Below are 24855 nucleotides of genomic sequence, written 5' to 3'. Positions count from 1 at the left end.
GAGTGTTTGGTGCATTTTATAATTGCACCCTCTATTTGAGTAGAATAAAGCTGAATTCAATATTCATTTCTTCTCTCACATACATAATTTAGTTCTCCTTTGCCCTCATGGAAAGGAACATAAGTGTCCAAGCTCCTTACTCCTCTTTGCTCAGTGTGACTCGCACAAGTCATTACCTCCTGCCACTTTCTGTCTTTGGTGAACATTTGTGCACTTTCTCCTTAGACTTACATTATCATATGTTGGGATAAAAATTGGTGTAGATGAGAGAAAATGACAAATGGTGCTTCTCCCACCTCTTTATGAGCCAATGACACTGGGACAAGAAAATAATCATTCCAAAGCCTCTTCAGAAAAACACATTTGAGCCTCGTGCCCTGACTGGTTGGCAAGGTTGGCAAGATCCCAAAGAGAATGTATAGAGTCCCCATCCGGGAGGTTAGAGATAAAACCATCTCCCCCAGTCCTGGCTGTAAGAAACCCCACAGCACTCCTAAACAACCTGGAGGCAACCAAAGGCCCCACTGTTTTCCTCACTCAAGAAAAAGTCTTCAGGCTTATAGTGACTTGCTGAGTTGTAAATGGTGTTGACTCTTCTGTGGGCAAAGGCATCCTTTCTTGAGGCTGAGTCTTTTGCACAACGGATACCTGTCATGATGCCCTGAACTCAGTCTTCTGTTACTTACCAAAGCTTGAGCCCCAATCACTGGGAACAGTATCACTCCAGTTTTCCCTTCCTGTCACACCCTGGCTACCCTAAAGCCTCTACTTAATCTCTCCCCCAGGTCCAAGCTTCTACTTTGGAACACCACAGCGCAGTCATAAAACATCAGGCTACTTTACAGATGCCAGGAAAGTTGCCATAACCAGCCCTATGTGATGCAACCCAGCAGCCAAAAAGAGGCTTACTGCTGTTCAGGGGTGGATGAAAGCACTCTAAAAATGGCTTCCTAAATAGGCTGAAAGAGCAGAGAGGGATTGGGGTGGGGAGCTGAAAGCCAGGGAACATCCTAGCCATGTGTAAGGCAAGGCCAGACCCAGACAAAAGCAAATGAGTATGTCAACCAGCTCAGGAAAATCAGTATTACTGGATTTGGAATCTAATCTAGAGGCACGGGTGGTGGTGGGTGGCACAAGGATGGGAAAACAAAGGTCACAATCATTATAACTTGTGACAAAAAATTTGATTTTATCACCTCTTTAAAAAGAATCAGTCTCCAGGTCTGTTTGAAGAAGTAGAACATGAAAGATTTCCCTGTAAAGCCACAGTTCTCAAAATCCAATGCTTTGTGCAGTTACATCAAGCACCAGAAATATAATTATAACATTTTCCAAGAGGATGAATTTTAAAAGCACACATAGGAAACCATGCATGGGCATGTTCCTATCTAGTCTAAAGCTTTTAGCATTATTGCAGAAGGAGTGAGCCACAAGGGAGGCAGAGGGAAAGGCAAAATTAAGAGGCACAGGGGATTTATAACTAACCCACAACAGAAATGCCCAGCCACCCGCAACAATGGCTATATAACCCTGGAATGGGAACATTGAAGAGGATAGAGAAAGGATTGAATAAAGTCCTGAATTTTTCCACTCTTTGATATTTACAGAGTATCTACTTTGAAGAAGGGTCAGTGCTAGGTTCTAGGTTAGTTTAACAGGCAAAGATGACTATGAAGATATTCATAAAAGATATTCGTAGATATTCATAGATATTCATTTTAAGAAAACTTAAAGATTACAAGATTGCAATGTGTACACATGTACCACAAGTAAACAGATGGTGCCCATCTAATGACCCATGCTGAATTGCAAGAAGAACCCTTGCAAGGGTGCTCTTAAATCAGTTAGACTTAACATGTCTAACTACCTATCTGTGGTATTAAGTCTTTTTGATGTGTCTGGTTTTCTCTCTCCCAGCCCAGATCCTGATGGTATTTTGGTTCCTAGTAGCTCCCACATGGCAAACATCCATCAGGAGTTTCAGTCAACTTGAACAACACACCTGCTCTCATCATGATGAACTGGTATTAATTCCATCACCAGCCAGCCCTGTAACACCTCTACTTCACAGGATCATAAGTGGCAGTTCAAGGTGACATCACACTATAGAACAAACTGACTCTGGCAGCACATATTGACAGGTGAGATCAAGACATTCCCAGTGTAGATCATTTTTGGGTGTCTTTCATCAAGACACTGTGTAGAACAGAAAGAGACATTTCCTACTGTTACTAGGAGACTGTGAGCTGAGTAAGATGATCCAGTCCAAGGGGACATGAGCATTATACTCACTGAGTTTTAGGTACCCATACTTGAATAGCACCCAAGAGTGGGGTTATCAAATCCTACTAACCCATGTTCTCTCCTGAATAGGCAGAGATGCTAACTCAAGGAACTTATTGTATCAGGTGGAAGATGACCATTGAAGCAAAGAGCTTCCCTCTCTTCTCTGTGCTCAACTTTACCTGGTACAACAGGGTAATGCTTTAGCAAGAGTAGAAAGGGAGTCCTTTCATAATTTCCACTATAAATCTCACATTTAAATCAGTCTTTGATATCTATAATTAAGCCTATAAGATCTGGGAAATACGATCTAAGGAGGAAAAAATTAAATCTTTGGGACAGATTCTCAGGACTCTGGTTCTTAATGGAGGAGAGGAAAGGGAAACAATGTAAGAAAAGTTTGGCCATGGCTGCAGACTTCCCTAGTTGTCATGACTGAGGGTTGCTCCTCACATCTAGTGAGGAGAAGCCAGGTAAGGAACTGGACTCCCTAAAGTTCCTAGGATGACCCCAAATCAAAGCCTCAATTCGATGGTCTGAGACTAAAAATCTGTATCTTAAGTGAGTCATCCCTGAACTATGAGTCAAAAGACCAAATTCTCACCTAGATTATTTCATTTACTAACAAGAAACATGACATTGACAAGTGGTTCAAGCTATATGCAATTTATATTTTTTCAGCTTTATCATGGGAGTAGTCCCATCTGTGCTACCCACCGGCTCAGGGCTATAGACAATTATCAAATGAAAATCTATATGTAATATACAAAAGGAGGGAGGTACTGTTATTATTCAACACTGCAAGCCCTTCAACATCAACATTCTCAGCCTACTCTTGAAGCAGACACAAACTCAATGTACAAATATTTATGCAGAGCATATGGGATAAATAAGACACTTTTCATCTTGTTCCCCCCCAAAAAAAACAAAACAAAACACAAACAAACAAAAAACCTCAGCATCCACAGAAAGCCAAATGAGCCTCCTACATCTGGCTCTATAGTCAGGCTACACAAAGGAAAAAGTGAAAAATTCACATGATAGCATGGGAGATTTAACATTAGGCTTTCTTCTGTCAATGACCCATGAGTGTGCTTTGAGCCTTAAAACACATAACACTTACCTCGTGGATTTGTCCCTCGTGGTGGCAAAAGCCAGAAGTCCTCAGTGCACACTGCGGGCAGCACTGGTTGGGGGCAATCTGCAGCACTTCTCCCTGGGTATTTGAAAGCAGTTCAGGGTGAAATCACAACACCAAATGCTAGTTCATCAGACCCCAAATACCTGAGATTCCCTAAGCCACCAGAGTTTCCACAGGTAACAATGACAGACAAGGTAAAGTAAATACACCAACACAAAGGCTTCTTTGTCAAGAGGTGCTTTTTGGGAAGTAATTTCTTGGAGGAAAAAAATAACAATGCTCTGGGCCTTTTCACATGTAAATGTGATGGAGCAGTGGATTCTTCCCACTAGAAAACCTTCACACAAGGAAAGTAGAAGGAGTGAGAAAGGGGCTTATTTCTCTAACTGTATTGTTTGCTTCTGTTGGCAAAGAAAAGATTCTGGAGTAGGAAACTGCTACAGAGCTGAAGAACAAGGCTTAATGTAGGAAGAGGGAATAGAGAATTGTGGATTTTGGTTGACTTCTGGAACCAGTGAAGAGGGAGAGGGGTTGAAGGACGAGGTTTTGACAGGAAGTAGTACTGTGGTGAGGGCGGTACATGATGTACCAAGGAGAGCTATGTAAGATTCCTGGGTGCCAATAAAGAACAGTTCTTAAGGCTTCTATAGTTGCAGCTTGTGATATTATAAAAGGAAGGTAACTCGGTCTGCTTCCCATGTCAACGAATAATGCATCTGCCACTGTGAAGAATCTGCTTAAAGTTACCACAATATTAGAGGCTAATGATGGAGCTCTGTGGAAGAGCAACTGCAGTATGTGTGTGGTTCTAAGTTCCATCCCCAGCACCACACACAGACAAAATTATGTGGATGGAGGAGGAGAACAAAGAGGCTATCTTTAGGAACTAGTGATCGACCTATTAGGTCTTTCCCATAGTTCAGAGGTGTGGGAAAGTGGACAATGAGTGATCTGACCACAGTGGCTAGTGATCTTCATTAGCCAGGAAGACATGACCACTCACAGGAAGAAGGTCTACACAGCATCTACTCATAATGAAAAGAAGAGACCCCTAAGTTCATCTAAGTACATCTGAAAGAGTAAATGAAAACTGAGGAATATTTTATGACTGTAAATCTATACTGCAGAAATCCATCCATAACAGCAATCATCAAATTATCCTTATCTGATTGATAAAGAACAAAATTTCATGAGATTCTTATGAATTCCTCCATGCTATGCAATATTAACAACAGTTCAGAATGGTGTCCTCTGAACCCGAAAAGTAAACTACACTTTAATCTCCACCAAGACAGCAATGGAAACTACATTAGCATAATTTCCACTAAGCATTTCATACAGATAGGAAGTGAGATAATCCAATTGTTGTTTAACAACAAAGAATCAAGGAGCAAGACAGAAAGGCAGGTGGGATGGAAAATTCCAAGGGGTATGTCATGCCCCCAAATTAGCTTTCCACATTCTCTAGAATAAACTAACTTTCAGATTGAGCCTTCAAAAAAGCATTTCAAAATATAGAGTTCTTTATTTGTGAGTGGAAGTTGAGAAGGGAGAGGGTAGTTCCTAGCTTGGGTCAATTTACTGAATGTCTGGGGGAACATTACAGACAGGGAGCTAAAGGAGGAGCCAAGAATGCTGCATTCAAGTACCTGGAAAATAAGATACAGGATTCTTGTCAGAACAGGTACCTGTTCACATGATTTGGAATGGCTGCAACATACACACAGCACACTGGCCTACTGCCCCTCCAAGCTTTACACTGTAGCATTGAATGGTGGTTGCATGAATAATACCTATTAATGTAGACTGCAGAGGAGCCAGAAAAATGACTTGTTTAGGGTTCTGGAAGTATCAACTAATGATAATTGTGAGGACAACTTAATGATTACAACTAACACCTACTCAATGGTCTCATTTCCATGGGCAATGTGTCCTAGGGCCCCCAATAGGTGCCTGAACAGCAGACATACCAAACCTTATATGTATTATGCTTTGTTCCCCATTCATAAATACCTACAGTAAAATTTAATTTGTAAACTAAAAGCAGTAAGATTAACAATAATAGCTACTAATACAACTCTCAAAACATTTATAATAAGATGCTAGAGTAAAAGTTAAATAAGTATAGAATGTATTATAGAACTTGGTAGTCTCAACACTCATTTCTTAAAGTTAACAACTTTACTAATTCATTTAGGGGGAGCATTTTAGGGTTTCCCTTTAGTATTTATGAACTGTCACCATCTCTATTCTTATGCTTTGAGGAAATCATGAAGTAAAATAAGAGTTAGTTAAATGCAAATACTATCATATCAAGACAACCACTAAATGATCAATGAGAAATAAGCATACACAGACCAGATGTGTAGGATCAAGGGGCAACTGGACAGGATGGAGTGAGCTAGTGTGGTGGTGTGAAAGAAAATGGCCTCCAAAGGAAGTGGCACTATTAGGAGGTGTGGTCTTGTTGGAGGAACTGTGTTACTGTGGAGGTAGGCTTTGAGGTCTCGGATACGCTCAAGATATTGCCCAGTGTCACAGACCACTTCCTGTTTCCTTTGGATCAAGATGTAAGGACTCTCAGCTCCAGTACCATGTCTGCCTGTATACTGCCTTGCTTCTCATCATGAGGATGATAGATTAAACCTCTGAATTGTAAATGAGCCACATAATTAAATGTTTTCCTTTATAAGAATCGCTGTGGTCATGATGTCTCTTCACAGCAGTAGAACCCTAAGACAACTAACAAAAGATTTCGTTGCATAATGTCACACAATTCTTAAAAAAAATATTACATTTCTTTGTCTAATTGTATGGGGTATCTGGAGGGATGCATGCATGACAAGATATGCAGGTGGAGGCCAGAAAAGAACTTACAAGTGTTGGCTCTCTCCTTCCACCCCATGGTTTCCAGGGATCAAATTCAGATTGGCAACTTAGCAGCCCATGTCCTTACCTGCTGAGCCATCTTACTGATATCATGTCATACAATTTAGCACTTGTGGATTATTTATGTAAGGAATTTTCCAGTTAATATTTTCAGACCATAGTTGACAAATGAAAACAATGGATAAACGGGAACTATCACACGAAGCATAGCAGACTAAATGTAGGAGCAGTAGTAGGTACACATATTAATTGTGTTTACATAGCTTAACCATTACATTTTACCATGTAAATACCTTTGCTGATCATTCTCTCATATTCACTCACAGAAAGCTTGGCATCTAAGTTCCGCCTCTGTTTCTAAGCACCACCCTGAACAACTTTGATGTGAAAAATGGCAAGACACATACTCTACCTTTGTATGTTCTTGATCACCTCAGTTCAAGAAATTGCTCTCGCTACTTCTCCTGAGAGCCTCCAGGCCATGGTCAAGCTTGACATCTTCCCATACTCCAACCTGCTGCAGACCTGACAATTTTAGCTCTGCATGCAAGGTTCCCAGGGTTCAGCTAGCCCTCATCTTCACTCCTACTCAACCTCCCATCAAAGACAGCCTTGAGCACATCTTCCCTCAGCATTCATTCAGTGCCAAGTCGGCTATGCCCAACACCTGCCACTTCCCATCTCTTTGCTGCTTTATTTCATTAGCACAGCCACATCCCAGTTCAGGATATATTGTGCCTCTTCCTATTTTACAGGGGTGGCTTGAACTGCTAAGGAAATAATATCACTATGCTAGTTGGAACTCCCACTGATTGGTGGTTACCTGTTCCAGCAGGTCACCAGCATCACCACTAATACTTTACCTGGTCACCCCCTTTCACTAGCATTCTCTTCTCTCTTACACTCGGTGGTAGTTGGTAGTCACTACCCACTGCCTGCACTGAGAAGCACTTAAGAAATTAATAAAATGCTTCCCTGAGGGCATCGCCATAGAGAACAGACTTAGGAGCCCCTCCCTGACAGTGACACCCTCCTATAAGCTGGGGCCCTGGATATAGGACAGAGGGAGAAAGGGCAAAAACCATTGTTTTTCTACCCCCACCAGACTCCAGTTCTATGCTCTGGATGCCACTCTGTTCTTCTCTACACAGCACTCTTTCTGATTCATTGATTCTAGCTCTCTGGCTCTCTTCACATCCAACCATATAACTTCAGCTTCTCTCTGTAGCCTGAGCCATCCCTACCCACTCCTGACCTGATCCTGAAAATATCAAAAACAAGGAGGGAAAGCAAAATCTTCTTCCTTCCCTCTTTGGGTCACTCTATAAATACTAGTATCCATGTGTGAGCAAATGATAGATAGATAGATAGATAGATAGATAGATAGATAGATAGATAGATAGATAGAAAACAGATAGGTGGATGATTCATAGAACTATATATCAAATACATAAATGTAAATAATCATTTGCTGACTCATTAGCAGTCATTCTTCCTTTTCAGGTTCCTCATCTTTAAACCTTCATCAAGTTCTGCTGACTTACCCTCGATGCATATTTAACATTTCCTCTTGGTCCCTACACTGCCCATGCAGTAATTCATGTATCTATTCTCTCCCCTAGATTGTTCTCATTGCCCCTGAACTGACAACCTCATTTATAATATCACATATTAACACTGGAAGATGAGAAAGGTTTTTCCATTTGTGAATGATGTCATTAGACTACATCATCTTGAAAATTAAACTCTAAGCTACCTAGTAGCGTTTCAAAAGTCTCTATAATGTTGAACTGATTCTCTAGCCTCATCTTTCCTTCATTTCCCCACGCATCATTCAAAAGTATTTACTGCATACCTACTGTGTGTCAGGTATGATCACAAATTTTAAGGAGATACAGTGACCAAAAGAGACAGTACAGAAGAAATTAGTGAAATATAAATATGTTAGATAGTAATTAGTATCAAGAAAAAGAGAGGAAGTTAAAATGCTAGGTGGTAGAAAGCTGAAATTTTTAATGGAATAGCTTTCAGGCAAAACTTAGAGAAAGTGGAGAATTTCGCTGTGAATTTATGCATAGACATACATTATGTATGCTCACACATATGACATACACATGATATCCGTGCATCACATATGCCTCTGATGTGAGAATTTTGTATTTTCCTGTTCCCACTAAAAGTGTTCTTTCTCAGGTGTGGGGAAAGGATGTATGTGTGCAAACATACAAGTGTGTGTGTGTGTGTGTGTGTGTGTGTGTGTGTGTGTTTCCATCCAGGGAGTAGCAATGAGGCCCAATATCTGAAGCAGAGTGAACAAGAGAAAGGGTATCAGAAGATTAATTAGAGGTCTGCAATAGTAGCATGAAGTACACTGTGAGTAGTTACTGTAATTGGGAAGGGAGGCCACTGGAGGGGTTTAAAAAGGCCAGCAGCATAAGCTGGCTTCAACTTTAATAGCATCATCCTGGCTACTAAACTACTGTTACTGTCAAAAGGGCAGGTTCAGCATCAGCCAAATCATTTAAGAGGGTGCTGTGGGAATCCAGGGACAAGACCTGTGTGACAGCAGAGAAAGCATGCCTATGATGCACAGCCTGGAAAGGAAGAGCTTCAGAATTTGCAAGTATGCTGGATGTGAGATGTGGGAGAAAGTGAGGGATCAGAGGGGATTTAAGTCATCTGGCCTGAGGAGTTGGGGGAGGGAGTTTATTGAGTTGAGAAAAAGCAGGAAGAGTAAGGTCCTGATTTGGTACAGAACAGAAATGAGAAACTGTAAAAAGGCAGAGAGTCGGTATTAGCATTTTGGGACCACGTGCAGTGCACAGCAGAGCTACAATGATTACCATGAAGGCAATAAAGCTGCTACAAACAGCACAAAAACAGGTGTGATTGCCGGTATCTCAATAAAACTATACTGATGGACACAGAACATGGATTTCATATCATTTTTCCAAATTATGGTCTTGATATTTTGGTCATTTAAAGGATATAAAATTATATATATATATATATATATATATATATATATATATATATATATAGTGTGTGTATGTGTGTGTGTAGGAGAGAAAGAAAGTCTTGCTATTACTCATATATTAGATATGCTTCTATCATAGAACCTTTGAACTCCAAGGTTCTTTGCTTATTCGTTTGTTTGTTTTGCTTTTTGTTTTTTGTTTGTGTGTGTGTGTGTGTGTGTGTGTGTGTGTGTGTGTGTGTGTGTTTGTGTTCCTTTATTTAGAGTATCCAAGCAGCTCAATATGTGAAGCAGAATGTTCAAGAAAAGCTACAAAGATTAAGCAGAGGGGCTGAGTTTGGAATCCCCTTGCCTTGGCCTCTCAAGTGCTAAGATAGTCAGCAAGTCCCAAGGATCCACCAATCTCTGGCCCTAGTATTGGCATTATATACACACACCACTATACCCAGCTATGGGTTTTGTTGTTTATTTAACTTGGATTCTGGACACAGAATTTAGGAACTTGAGTTTGTGAGGCAAGCACTTTACTGACTGTTATCTCTCCAGCCCAAAATATTTTTAATTAATACAAAATGAGATGTAACTAAACTTAGTTCACTGAACCCTTGTATAAAAAGAAGTTTAGATTTGCATTCTTCTGATGACTAAAGAAACTAAACAATTTTTCATGAATTTATTAGCCACTTGCAATTCCTCTGAAGTATCTGCTTATTTCATTTTACATTTATCAGTTGTTGTTTTGCTGTTATATTTTTCTAGCTCTTTATTTATTCTGGTTATCATTCCCAAGGTACATAAATAGCTGGCAAAGTGTTTCTCTAATTTTACAGGAAATACCATAATTAATTCCATTACTTTGGACTGTTAGTATACAATAGTAAAAATATTAAAAACTGAGTTTAAGCCGGGCGGTGATGGCACACTCCTTTAATCTCAGCACTCAGGAAGCAGAGGCAGGTGGATCTCTGTGAGTTTGAGGCCAGCCTGGTCTCCAGAGCAAGTTCCAGGACAACCTCCAAAGCAATACAGAGAAACCCTGTCTTGAAAAAACAATAAATAAATAAATAAATAAATAAATAAATAACTGAGTTTAGTTTTCAACAATACAATCTAAACTCTTTAACACTTAATTTAGGGTTTCTTCCATAAAAAAATAAATATTCCTGTCATGCAGGAAAAGGAGTGCCTTCATGGCCTTTATAAATGGTGATTTCTTGGAAATATTTGTCCCATATGATAGAAGGGTCCATGATATAATAGAATATTAGCAAACTTTAGGCATTTATACATTCCCTGTTTCTCAGAAACATACCATGCAGAAATTGAAAAAAATATCTATGCTGGTTGGTTTTTGTCAACCTGACACAAACTTAGACATACCTAAAAAGAGGGATTCTTAATTGAGAAAATGCCTTCATTAGATTGGCCTGTAGGTGAGTCTGTGATTAATGTTGATGTGGGAGTAGCCAGCCCATTGTGCATGGTGTCACCCCAGGCAGTAAGCAAGGTGCATAAACCTTGTCTAGCAAGCCAGTAAGCATCACTCTTCCATGGACCTGATCCTGCCCCAGCTTCCTGCCCTGACTTCCCTCAATGGACTGTAACATGACATGTAAGCCAAACAAACCCCTTCTTCCCCAAGTTGCTTTTGGTCATTGTACTTTATCACAGAAATGGAAACCCTAACTACTTATGTATCAAGCACATTTTCACTGTAATGTTAGGGAGAAAAAGAGAGAACTTCATTACCATTAGAGGCAGAAAGATTCATTATTAATTGTTGGGGGAAGGGAATAGACTAGAAAAATAAACTGTGCTTGTGAACCTGACAATGCTTTTTAAAGAAAAATAACTGTTCTTCTATGAAGAGTTTCAATTCTTATATTTAAAAGTTAAGTTTATTTAAAAAAAATAGATTGACTTGAAAAGAGTCAGTAACCAGAAAAAGTTTTCCAACAAAAAAGGTATACACTGAGGAAAAAAAAAACGAAGATGTTTATAGAGCAGAAGGGAAAAGGGGGAGATGTCCTGGATAAGGGTATGCTGGAGTCAAGGCTCTCCTGCTTCCCATGGGTCCAGCAGCATAGCGATGCTACCAACAGACCCAAGCTCTTTCTGCAAACTCATCCTTAAGAAGCCAGTCTGGACTTCAAGACAGTCAACGGCATGGAGATGCCGTGACTGCTGTCAACAGCTCATCTGGCACCTGTCAGAACAGGGTAAAATCCCCGAGCTGCAGTTTATTAATTGTATAGTCACGGCTAATTGCCTAAAGTCCCCAGGGTTTACTTTTCTCACTGTAAAGTGGGAAAAGACACTAATCTCCCATCATGCTAAATGAAGTGACATTTGTAAAACCTTTAACCAAGTGCTTTGCCTGGAATAAATGGCCAATAAATGAAAATGAAAGTACTCTTACCTGAGGAACACTAAAATTCTCTACTTGTTTCCTTTAGCTTCCAATTAGAGACTGGAATCGATGTAAGAATATGACCAAAAAGATTTAGAAACCTGATCATTTGCTGACTTTACCAGTAAGTTTAGGATACAATTAGGTAACCATACCTTTGCAAAGGCACACCGAGGGTTTTTGCAGACAACAGGTTTGCAGATCACCATATCGCCATGGCAACGACAGTTCTGGCATGAATCAGGCTTCCAAACTGTGGCATCCTGCAAGGAAGCAGAAGCTCTGACTTAAAAACTGATCAGTCAAGGTCTGCAACCCACAAAAGCAGCACCATCAACAGCCCCATGACCCAAGCGATTAAAAAGACAAAAGAAAGTCACAGGTACACCATGCATAAGGCATGCTGGGCACTGATTAAACCCCATGTGGCAATAAAAGCATGTAATCCATTTCACAACAGTCAGCCCACGTAGCCAAAGACAAGGGCATTCAGCAGAGAGCTGTCGATACCCAGAGTAAAAACTATTGATTGGCCTGAACCCTCAGGAGGACACGCGGCTCGAAGACTTGAAGTTTCTTTATATGCTGCTAACTAGCAGAAACCTCTGAGCAGGCTGGAAAGAAAATCACACTTTGACTAGCACTAGCTACTATTCAAAAAGCAGGATTTACCACTAGATACTAAAAGCACAGCTAACTTTGCTTGCTAGCTCTCTGCTGTCATGTATTTCAACATTTACCAGTGACAAGAAGGACGTGAGGGAGCAGCACAATGTTTTAAGACAGATCTACCAACACATTCATCAGATGGCTATTCTGTGACTGGCTGTGTGCTGGGAACACTGGGCACTAATTAAGTCTAAGTATGGGTAGTATCCATAAGCATCTTGTCATTCCTTTTATCGAGAATGTAAGGGAATTAAATAAATATAAACTGATGATCTAGTATTGTTATTCAACCATTTGGAAAAGAAAATATAATGGCCATGAATACAAGTGAATCTGTGCTCAGTTAAGTCTCAGAAATGTCTTTGTAATTCCTTGTTTTCCATCATGCTAAATCCTTATTTCACTTGGACTCATTTTAAAGTCACTTTTGACCCAGGTCTCTTAGAGATGGCAACAGATATCTATTTGTGGCTGTGAGAGGTGGCTCTGAGGGCTTTGCATGGAAGCAATGTGTAATGTAAACTACACAGGCTCCCAACACAAGTTCCTGCTCCATCTTTACTACAGCCATACTTACTTGTTGGCTGGGTTTGAAACACTAGTCTGCTTGAAGAACACTGTCAGTATGCTTCTCTGTTTTGAAACTACTCTTTGTTGCATCTTCAGTTCCAACAGAACAAAATGCAGACATCACATGACCTTTTGCTATCTCCAAGGGCAGGCTGAGGCTCACAGCCCCAGGTCCAGTCACTGGTTTCCCCTGGCTAGGTCTCACATTCCATTCACCTCCTGTAGTCCCTGATCTGCTCTGACTTCTCCAAAGAAAGCTCAAGCAGCTAGCCTCCATCCATCTCAGGGATCATGACTGCATCTCAGGGATGAATCCTTTTGACTTTGACCTCTACCAGGGTACAGCTGCTCAACCTCTCTTTAACTCACTGTGGCTGTGAACACTCTCACAATTTATAGCATTTATTCAAGTTCTTAGTAGCCTTGCTAGACCAGACCATAGGCCCCTTTAATTTCCCTTAGCCTGCCACACTAGAGATGTTTAAAGGGGTAGACATTAGTTCATGGGGTGCTTAGGAAAGGCTTCCTTCCTTCCTAAACTACCTCAGACATATTTTCTTCTGCCAACCAATGGAAGCACTATTCAATACATTAAGAGCCATTTCTAAACCCCTGATAGTTACTGAAATCCATGTATTACTTAGATTAAATTTTTGAATGAACTGAGAAATTGGTGGGTGGTAAAGTCTATATCTCAACTTTGCTAGGTTATATAGTCTCCTCATTTTTTTAATGTGGGAAGTTTTATTAAGGGAAGGGAAAGAGAAAGAGAGAAAGGGAGAGAGAAGGAGATGGATGGACAGGGGGAGAAAGAGGAAGAAGAGAAGTATACAGTCCCCTCTTATTTGATCAAATGTTGTGTTACTTTGATGGTACAGCTGGTCACAAATTTATATTATTGTTTACTGGAGGTTAGTGAAAAAGATACACTTGTATATTAGAGATCACTGCTACAATTTTGGATTTTGATCTTTTCCTGAGATAGAAATGTACAGTATTATGCGCTCTGAAGATGCTGGGTAGTGACAGAAGACCACAGCTCTCAGTCGACCACATCATCACCAGGGTCAACAACTAGTTTGCTATGATGTTCAGGATACATGCTTCCAATTTACTACTAGCCAGACAGAGGAGCACCACCTGTGTTCTGTACATGACACTGGCGTATGCCATCAGCTGGCCCTGAAACAAGAGACAACCTTATGCAACATTAGTGGGTACCAATTAGTAGTTGGCCTTGGTTGTAAAACCTGAAGTTTCCTGGAAAGCAGGGAGTTTGACCTCAAAACTCTAAACACAGAAATTTCAAGTTTCCAGGCTGTTGACCTGCCTTACAGATTATTAAAGCTGGTATTCACATCAGTTGCACAGGCCAATTCCCTAAAATACAGCAATCTCCCCTCAATTCTGTTCACCATTAATTCAGTACTTCTAGAAAATTATGACAAATAAAGCAACATGTGTGGAATTATACTGGATGAGCACAATATCCCCAGGCAAGCACTTTCAGTTCAAGGCTAAACTCATAATCTCTTAGGTTAGGGAATATGCTTTATACATGAGGGCCTCTCCAAAGTCACTCAAGAAATACAAACTGGGGCTGGACAGATGGCTCAGCCATTAAAGGATAGGATCACAACCAAAACAATAGCAAATACAAACTATGCATCAGGCATAGATGCACAGAGTTGCAAGCCTAGCACTTGGGAAATAAAGATAGGAAGACAGGAAGTTCATGGCCAGCCTCAGCTATGTATCAAATTCAAGACTATCCTAAGCTACATGAGACATTGTCTCTAACAAAACCACAAACTATATATATATATACATATATATATGTATATATATACACATATATACATACATACATACATACTTGAGCACTCACTCATGTATATATACGTGTAGATTCTGAGCATGGCGGCACATTCCTGTAATCCTAGCACCTTAAAGATGGAAGCAGGAGCATCACATCCTGGGTTACACAGTAAGACCCTATCTCCAAAGGGAAAGGAAAAAGAGAAGAAAGGAAGGGAAGAAGTGCTAATCCCACAGGGCTGGGAAGCTGTGGTTGATTCCCCAACAGGTATCTTAGTCCTGGAAGGCCACAGGAAGTAATTCAGAGTCCTAGCACTGTGCTGAACCAGCCCAAAGTCTGCGAGGCTGGAACTACCACTATCATTCCCCTTTTCTCCTTTTTACAGATGAGGAGAGAGTTAAGGGACATCAATCCACTTGCCCAAGTTCATGAAGTTCTTAGGCAACATGGGTGCTTGGCTCTGAAACAGATGCCTGCATTCAAAGCTAAGGTCACCCCTGTTAACTATGCATCTGTCCTTTGGTGAAGTGCCTATGTCCCAGATTCCTTATCTACAAAATAGAGCTGCAAAAATGAAATAAATAAAGTTGCTGTGAGGACCACATGAGATGATGTATGAAGTATATTTGATGCTTACCAAGAGACTATTAATATTCTTTTCTCTGAATGCCTATGTCATAGGTATTCAGCACCTATCTCTGAGAGGCTCCTTCTCCCAGATGAGTATGGTCCCACAAGCAAGGTTGGGCTTTTCCATCTTCTCATCTCTGTTCTACACAATTAAAGGCTAAATATAGAACTAGTCCGTGACTGGCATTCTAGCATTCAGAGGACTACGAACACTGCAGCAGAAGGCAAGCATGAATCTGGAGGTGTAAGGGTTTGTTCTTGCCTTTAGTGGTGGTTTCTATTTGTTTGCTTCTTTTTGTTTCAAGAACCAGGGGAATAATTAAATACAGTGCTAGCAATGGTAGGGCAGGTCTCCCGATGTTACACTTTACGTCAGCCACGGCTCGTTCTGAACTGAGAGATGCCTAGGTAGATGGTAAAAGCAAACTCCCAGACATCTATTGGTTTTCATGTGGTTTGGTTTGGTTTTGCTTTTATTTTTAAGATTATAAAACAATTAATGGGATTGACATGTAAAATAATCTAATTAAAATAAAAATTTAAAAAGAATATAAAAAACAATTACAACATTTCACTCTTCCTTTCCTCCCTCTATGCCCTACCATATACCTTTCCCAATCTCTTTCAGATTTACAGCCTCTTCTTCCATTAATTCTTATTGCATGCATATATATATTCCCAAATATAGCCTGCTCAGACAATAGACTATTACTAATATGTGCCTATTCAGGGCTGACTATTTTGGCATTGGACGGCAAACTGGTGTGTTTTGCCCTGGGGGAGACCACTGGGGTGAAGTTTTGTTGCTGCTATTGCTTTCCTTTTAGAATGCTCTTTGTTAGCAGCTACTGAACAAATACCAGGCATGTTCACAAGGCTATCAAGTTAAGCAGAGAATACATTCTCTCAGCAGCTACCGTCTGCCCCTGTGCTCTTTGACGGGTATAACACTCAACTGTTAGAGCATGCAGACCATGTTTCAGGGGCCCCATGAGAATGTCTCAGAATAAAAAGTGAGCTACAACAGATGAAGTCACTAGGAACACAATTCATAGGAACACAGATAGAAGGTGACCAAATCTGCCCCTATGTTCACAACTGGATCCCCGGTACAACAGAGAACAAGCTGAAAAACGTTTTCTTCCTTCATGTTAGAACAATGGGATGGATCCACAGTTCATGTCTCTGCATTTACCACTGCCCACAGCTCACTAAAAGACATCTGATTTCTGAATAGTTTCTAGTGCTAGTGTGGAGGTTCTTGTGAGTTCCTAGATGAGTGGGAAACTCTGCTACACTAGCGTGAGCCCATCCTCCTTTAACTCAGTCTGTGAAAGGCCATAGCAGTGTGAGCCACTTCACACTGAGTGAGGGGCTAAGCAGTCATCTGCCTTCGCTCTACAGCAGATTCCATGTTTTTCTCCATGCTCATCTATTTTCACAGTGAATCCAGCTTGCTCACAGTCCATAATAGCGTCATCACGGGACTTTGCTGGCTGAACCTAAACAGGCCCTTTCTAGAACACACTAAGATTTCACGTTCATTCACAAAACCGCAACTTCTCTTTACATTAATCCAAAGGTGAGATTTCTCTAGAGCTAGAAAACCTTCCTGACTCCCCTTAGCTTTCTGTCCAGCAGAATACATCCTTCCCAAAGGGAAATCTCAAAAATCATCTTTGTCTTTGCAGACCCCTATCAAGCAGCCCAATTCTTGAAAATTGGTTGAGGTAGTAAATAAGCCTAAGTAACTGAGTGCCCTCATGAGATTATCCATCGGAATCCAAACGTTCTACCTTGGGTGGGAGTGCTCCCGGAAAACAACATTTAACTAAGGCACTCCTAAGTCCCGACAGGGTTGACTGTCACTTCACTGGTACCTAACTGTGCTTGAAGAAAATATTTCTTCATCTAAGCACTAGACCTGTCAAAGTACTTCCTTGTATTAATGTCCTCATGGACGTAAATAATTTATGGGTAATTTTAAATAAAATAAGCCTTTCCCAAGGTCTGGTTAGATAGCCATATATTTTTTCAGTCCTAAAACTTTACGAATCAATTTCTATGGTCCCATAAAATTGCTTTATGAAGGTAGGGATGCAGGAAGTCCTCGGCAGCTTCCAACTTTGGATAAAGCCATAAAACCCATAGAAATAACATTGTAAAGAAACTTTTACAGATTTTTCCATGTTACTACTGCAATTACGTCACTTTATAATCCCCTCTTCAACTCTGACATGAACCACAAGAGAAACCTTCCTCAGCTTTTCACTAGACTACAGACAAGAGAACTATATTATGACAAACCTAAACAGCAGGGGAAAATAAGTGTTCAAAGAGTGCCAATGCTTTTAGTAATAGGTGGATAACATGTTCCTGCAGATAAGATATCTCTATCTCCAAATATTTTACAGCCGTGTTACTTTAAAAAGTGTTAATGGGTTAGAGATACAGCTCAGGGGTAGGAAACTTGCTAGCACATGCAGAAACCTATGCTGGACTGATCCTTCACACTTGGGGGTAAAAAAAAATCATATGTAATTTATTTACTTGTTAAGTATTTATTGAACATTTGATTAGTGCAAAAAATAAATAATGAATATATCCCTCATTAGTACTCAAATTTGGGAAGGTGAATTATTTAAAGCATTCTAAAGATCAGTATATCAACTGTCAACATAAATTTTCTTTCATATGAATAGTAAATAAGCCCACTTTCATGATTGATTAATTCATCTCATTTTTTAATGAAACACAAAAGGGAATAAAGCTCTCTAAAAGCTGTGCTTTCAAGTTACAAAACAGAATATAGGATGTGATTGTTTAGTAGTAAAATGTATTTACAAGCATGGAAAGGAAGCATACTTATAAATAAAACCAATGATCACAGGCAATTCGTTCCTTGGTGTGGGTACTCAGTGATTTTTCTTCTTTTACGTCTTTCTTTATTTTATTTGTATTTGTATTTCTTCAACAATAAATCACATAATCTATGTGATCATTCAAGCAAAGCTACTCCTAAAATATAAGGTGGAGGAGCAAGTGTGTGTGTGTGTGGGGGGTATGTATGCGTGCATACGTGTGTGCGTGCGTACTTGCACGCATGTGTACGTGCACACACATACATACACACTTGTGCATCCATGTATTCTTTTTTTTCCCTACCAATGCTAGCCCGAAGTAGACCCTGGAATGTGCAGTTGAACTAAAAGTATCGGCACTTAGATAAAATCACTTACTGAATACATAACAGTGGGCAATTCATCTTACTCTCCTAAGCTATGTACAAACCTTGTTGTACTCAGTACAAATTTAAAAATTAACTGCACTCCCTATATGTCCTTCAAAGCAATGAAAGAAAGGCACCATTCAACCTGGGTTCACATCTTCATTTCCAAAAGTTCATTTCCTTGGCAAGTCTGGTTTTCAGGAAAAATAATCCATAAAAGAGGGTTCTTTGACCCAGCTCCAGTTCAGGCACAGAAATAATGGTCCTTGTTTGTCAGGGAACCATAAAGAAACAAATCAATAACTTTCATAAGGTTATTTTAGAGTTCAATTCTTCTCCCAAGTGCCCTTCCACAGACAGCTTAGATAAACAATGCCTTTTTCATTTGGTTTCATTTTAAAGTTCATGGAAAGCTCCTCGCTCAGCCCCAAGGAGAAAGGAGACGAGGGCAGTTATTGTCAAGAAAAGGTATTAGATTCTCCATTCAAGAGGAATAAATACAAGTTAATACTACAGAAAACGAGATGGTGAGCCACTTCCTGTTTAAAACCTATTTCCAAGGTTTGCTCCAAATCATACCTGTTTACAAAGTATCTTGTTTTATACATGAAGGACCCAAACACTCCCATTTCAGCATTTTGGGATGAGGGGCCTATTGCCTAGCTGTCTTAGAATGACAAACTCAAAGTCATTCAGTGCAAGACTGAGCCAGGATGCAGAAAGAACAGCAAGAAACACAGATGAAAAGATAGCTGCTGTATGTAACTGAAAATACAGTCTTCAAGAGACCCCAAAGAGCATAGCCAGTTAACATCATGTTCCTACACAGATGGCATGGAACAGCACTGTACCAAGGGTGGAGGCAGGGGTCTAACAAGGACAGAGAACAAGCTAACTCTAAGAGACATTAGTGTGGCATATGTGGGCAAAGCATCAAGACCCTCAATTTGCAAATGAAGCAATCAGCTGTGGAAAGGATGCAGGAATTATATGCAGGCTAGATCTGAGACTCAAGCCATCCATTTGCCCCTCTTCTGTAGTCTAGAAACACCATCAATCACTCTTCACTTACACTCGCTGACTTTAAGAGACCAACAAGGGGAGGTTCCCTAGGTCAATATTGCCTGCCTTTAGAAAAGATGAAGGGACTGTGATGTTTAACTTCCACACAGACTCCAGACACTAAGTACAACTTCCTCATGCCTTCTTAACAAAGCAGATAGTCCCTGCCCCTGCCTCTATCATGTTAACAAAGCCCCTTCCTCTTCTACAGAAGCAGACCAACTCTTGCCAGTTTTGTTTGGCCCAAGGAAAAAAACAATGGAGGAAGAGGGCATCCTCTAAGTAGTCCCAGATACTGTATTCATTTTAAAAACGTTTTAACATGATGTTCTGTTTTTTGTTTTTGTTTTTGTTTTTTTTTAAAAAAAAAAAAGAATCTTCATTTTTCAGAAGGGGACACTGAGGCTCAGAGAGGTTGAGTTCTATTTCTAAGGGAAGTTAGTTACCTGCATGTGAGCTGACACTGTGTCCACATGACACTAGAGATGCTAAGCTTGTGTTCCCAGCACACATCCCTATACACACGAGTTGCTCTACAGGTTACCCTGCCTTGGCTTGAGTAGCAGTGCCCAATGGTAGAGTAGGGAACATCAGGTTCAAAAGCCCATTCAACTTCCCAGCTTCAGGACTTTGGACAAATCTTCCAGTTTTTCTGGGTCAATTGTTTCGAAGGCTGTAAAGATAAGACTCACTCAAGTCATAGTGAGGGTGAAACGAGCTAATGTTCTTGGCAGAGGGGCTTGCCCAGTGGAAGCACGTAACCAGCATCAGCTACGACTTAACTCAAATTCCAAAAGCACAATCACATGATCATGGTATCTCCACATGTGCTGTAGATCACTCTCACCCAGCATCTGAAGTACCCAATATAACAGGAAGAGAATTTCTTGTGGCCTAAGTGTTTAAACAATATTCTACTCCTAAGTTCTGCTTCTGGAGAACAGACTGAAAAAAATAGGGTATCTTTAAAAATACAGAATATAAAGTATCCAAATAATATGTCCTCATTCTAAATTCTCAAGCAACCAAAACCAGGTTTGCATCAACAGCTTCTGTTCCTTGTGCCAAGCTTTCTGTTTGTTCTAGCACAAACATACAGAGGATGTCTGACCAGAGAGCCCTCCAATGACAAAATAACTTTCATACATTTCTGGAGATGCTAACCACAGCAAAAATTCCATTATGACTAGAAAGTCAGCCTCCTATTTCCACTTCAATCCAGATGTTGGGAGATTCCACTACAGCTTGAAGCTTGTAATTACTTTTTTTCTCTATCAATTCAACTTCCAAAGACTTCATTTCATATTCCTAAGGCAAATGTGGGGAGGGAGGGAAATTAAACATTCAAAATGTTTGCGAATGAAATTAAACTGTAGCTATATACCATTATCTTCCATATTAAAATTATTTAATTTTTTTGTGTTCCTTCTCTACTAGATTCTTATCATTCATTTTATAATTAGGTTTTTAGTTGTCTCTCTCCCTTCCCAAGAATAAGGACAATTTCTTTCTATTCAGGCCGCTTCATATCCCCACAGGGATAAAACACAGCAGGCACTTAATGTTTTTGAATGAGTTCATGGGTGCATTGAAGGATGGATGGATAGATGTTCCTAAAAATAAAGAATGGCTACCTTGTGATTTAGTTGCTGAAAAGCCGAATCTACAGGCAACAGCATTTCATTGCTGTCCTTCAGAAGCTTTGCCACTGCTGTAGCCAATTTCAATCTGTCCTGTTTGAGATCTCACCTTCTACACTTACGGCTCAGTTAAGATCTTTGCTCTAGAGAAGCCCCTCCGACTCTGACTGAATGTTGAGCTGATGCTGCTATGTCCCAGCATGCCACAGATCTGTTACATCTTCTGAAGCTCTTCCATGCATCCTCAACCCCTCCCTGGCTTTTCCTCTACCTAGCTCACTGCAGCAGCCCCAGCTGACCTGACTATCCAGTGAGCTCGTACTACATTCAGATTCAGCCAGGCCACAAACAACCCACTAAGTCTATCTTTAGGGCTGGCAGGCACCCCAAGTCTAAGGCTCCCTCACAATAACCTACCCTTATCTCCATGTAAAGCAAGGCTTCTGAACAGGTGCTATGCTGTTCTGGATTACATGATAATTATCATGTATTCTGTTCACTGAACAGACATTCAGTGAACATGGATGATAAATTCTAGATGTCAAATAATAAGCAAGACATTCATCCTCAAAGAAAAAAATGTCCCCTTGCTACATCACTTTCAAATGTCCTACAACATAAACGCAAACACAAGCTACTTATCAAATAGTAGTAAACCAAATTAGCAAAAATGTAGCTCTCATCTGGTCAAGACAAAATTGTATTCTACGCTGTTAGAAAATTTGTGAAAATAATTAAAGATGATATATACATATTTTGTCTATTAAATGTTTCATCAGATAACCAGAATCAATAAGCATTTTTTCAAATGGACAGTTTTTTTTTTTAAGTTGTAAATTGTGTGAGTGTGTGTCAGCATGTATGGACAAACACACATGTAAATGTGAAGTCTAGGAATGGGTGTAGAATCCCTTAGAGACAGAGTTACAGGAGGTTCTACGCCACCTGGCAAGAGTACTGGGAACTGACCTCAGGTCCTCTGCAAGAACAGTATGTGCTCTTATCCCCTGAGCCATCTCTCCAGCCTCCTATAGACACAATATAATGGAACAATACAAAAGTTCCAACAAATAAATAATATTGTTTGGTGGAATACCTGCTATCACTAAAGACAAATGGGAATATAAGTCAATAGGAAATATCCAACCTGATGCACAAAGAACAAAAAGGGCAGGAAAAGTCAAGATCGTTTGAGACTTGTGGAACATGTTACAAAGTTTATCATATGAGCAATCCACTTCTAAAGACAAGAAAACAGAACACAAGCAGAAAAACAAATTGCAGAAATGGGGCCAAGAACTTTCTAAAACTAAAAGCCATGAATGCCAAAAACAAAGTGCTATGACTACCAAACAGAAAGAAAAATAACGCTTTGTATTTTAGCAGAGTAAGACCACTTTAAAAACCAAGAGCAAAGAAAACAATATTAAAAGCTGTAAGGGACAAGGGAATTATCATCCAAAAAAGTGAAAACTAACTTCAAAAAAGATGGTCAAAGTTGTAAGATAAAACTTTAATAGGTAAAAACATCAGAGACATAATTTTATTTCTTTACATTACTTATTTGTTTTAGGTGTGTGTAGATTTATATCTATGAGCACGCATGTGCCCAAATTGACCACAATTGGGTCAATAATTACAAAATGACTACAAATGACCATGTGAAGGTCAAAGGAAAATTTTGGGGAATCAGTTAAAAATATCCTTCAAAACAACTGTGAAATAAAGACATTTCAAATAATAAACAAAACCTATATTGTCCTGTGAGAATTTGTTCCCTGCAAACCCTGCAAACTGGGAAAAAAAAGCACTAATGGCAATTCTTAGAGAGGAGACTAGATCAGTGGATCTCAACCTGTGAGTTGTGATCCCTGCTCAGGGGAGGGTGTCACATATCAGATATTAATATCACAATTCATAACAATACCAAAATTACAGTTATGAAGTGTCAACGAAAATAATTTTGTGGTTGGGGGTCACTACAACATGAGAAACTGTATTAAAGGGCTGCAGTGTTAGGAAGGTTGAAAACCTCTGATCTAGATGGAAATGATAAAATAGGAAAGAACTTAGATAATTGCAAGTTACATACATGCATAGATATAATGGATAATGACTACATAAGACAAAGCACAGTGAACATCTTGTGTGATGCATAATATGTCTAGCAACACGGCAAACAAAAACTGAAGTTCCATATACTGGCACTTACCAGGAAAAGGCAAATTAGATGAATATTTAACTAACACATTGAGACCTCTTAGCATAATGTCCAGTGCCCACAGGGAGAGCCGAGGTCACAGACGGTCCTCACATCTGTCTGCACATTTCACATGTGCTCCTCACTCCTAATGACCTGCTTCTCAGAGGGCTGTACACCCTTGCATGGAGCATGCACGCACAGCACCACATCACACACTGCTTTCACCCTGGATGTGCAATTCAAAATCACACTCATCAATATACAATGTGAGGTGTGCTGTTGAAGACTCTAAATGTTAAGCATCCATTTGGGCTCATTCACCCCAAATGGAATGATACAAGTGCCTGTACTTTGGTTTCCCACTGACTAACCTGACATGGCTCACCTCCGACTATTGTTACCACTGTTGGTTGATTCATAAATTAAAGCTGAAAGAAAACAGGGAAGGCGGTTGGGGTCAAAAACAGATAATCAGCTTTAATGACCAACTAATTATATATACTGACTCTCCTCTATTTTCTAGTAAGCTACTCAACTCTTTCCAGACAAATCCCCCTCCCCTCAAGAGGCACTAGTCTACAAAATGGGCTTCTGTCTTCTATCAGAAATGTTCCCAAGAGCATGCTAACATGGACCACAATTGGTATGTGAGCTTAGCATGCCAGGACCATAGGATCTGTCATTCCCAGCCTGACCCCCCCCCTACACACACACACCTCCAACCCCTGTTATGTACCAAGAGGAAATTAACTGCCAGTTCTCATGAGAATGACATATTGAATAAGTACTCAGACCAAGCAATCTACTTCCACAGTCAGCAAAATGCACACAGGTTGTTCTCCAACAACACAAGAATGCATGACTGAATTTACTGTGAGCCTCCCTGTTTTCCAGGAAGCCACTGAAGTGAAGCAGGTATCCAGTTTCTCTGAGGATGACTCCCCCAGGCCTCTGTTGTTAAATCCAGAGCTAGAACCCAGAGCAACTGCACTTCTGGTACAATTACTGGCACCATCCACTCCCTGCCAAGAGAGGGGACTTGGCAGCTGAATAATGTGGCTTTCATTTTACATTTCTCCTCCAATTAGCCGACAGTACCAGTCAATTGGATGAATGAAACAAAATGCAGAGGAAATAGAAATACCTCTGTGTGGTTTGCAGAGCTGTGCCTTTTGAACAATGATGAGATGAAAGGCACTGAAAAGCAAATTAGGGAACCCAGGGCAACAGAAGGGCAGACAGCAAAAAACCCACAGGTGGCATGTATACTGTAAATGGTGCAATGAGATATTTAAGCTTATCACCCATCCCACCTACTGTTTGTTTTACTAAT

The 24855-nt window shown here is 40.1% G+C and overlaps 1 protein-coding gene across 1 annotated transcript in view; it reads right to left on the bottom strand.

Annotated features, from left to right (window-relative positions):
• The window catches only part of LOC100753685 (extracellular matrix protein FRAS1), a 269806-nt gene that overhangs the window by 239322 nt on the left and 5629 nt on the right, over positions 1-24855 (bottom strand). The window contains exons 2-3 of the mRNA XM_035453056.1: positions 11856-11963; positions 3407-3499 (exon numbers count right to left, since the gene is read on the bottom strand). Coding sequence (XP_035308947.1) covers positions 3407-3499; positions 11856-11963 — 201 coding nt within the window. The remainder of the gene's footprint in view (positions 1-3406; positions 3500-11855; positions 11964-24855) is intronic.

The sequence above is a fragment of the Cricetulus griseus genome (genome assembly GCF_003668045.3).
Source record: "Cricetulus griseus strain 17A/GY chromosome 1 unlocalized genomic scaffold, alternate assembly CriGri-PICRH-1.0 chr1_1, whole genome shotgun sequence".
Lineage (NCBI taxonomy): Eukaryota > Metazoa > Chordata > Mammalia > Rodentia > Cricetidae > Cricetulus > Cricetulus griseus.
This window is presented reverse-complemented; position numbering and strand designations above follow the sequence as displayed.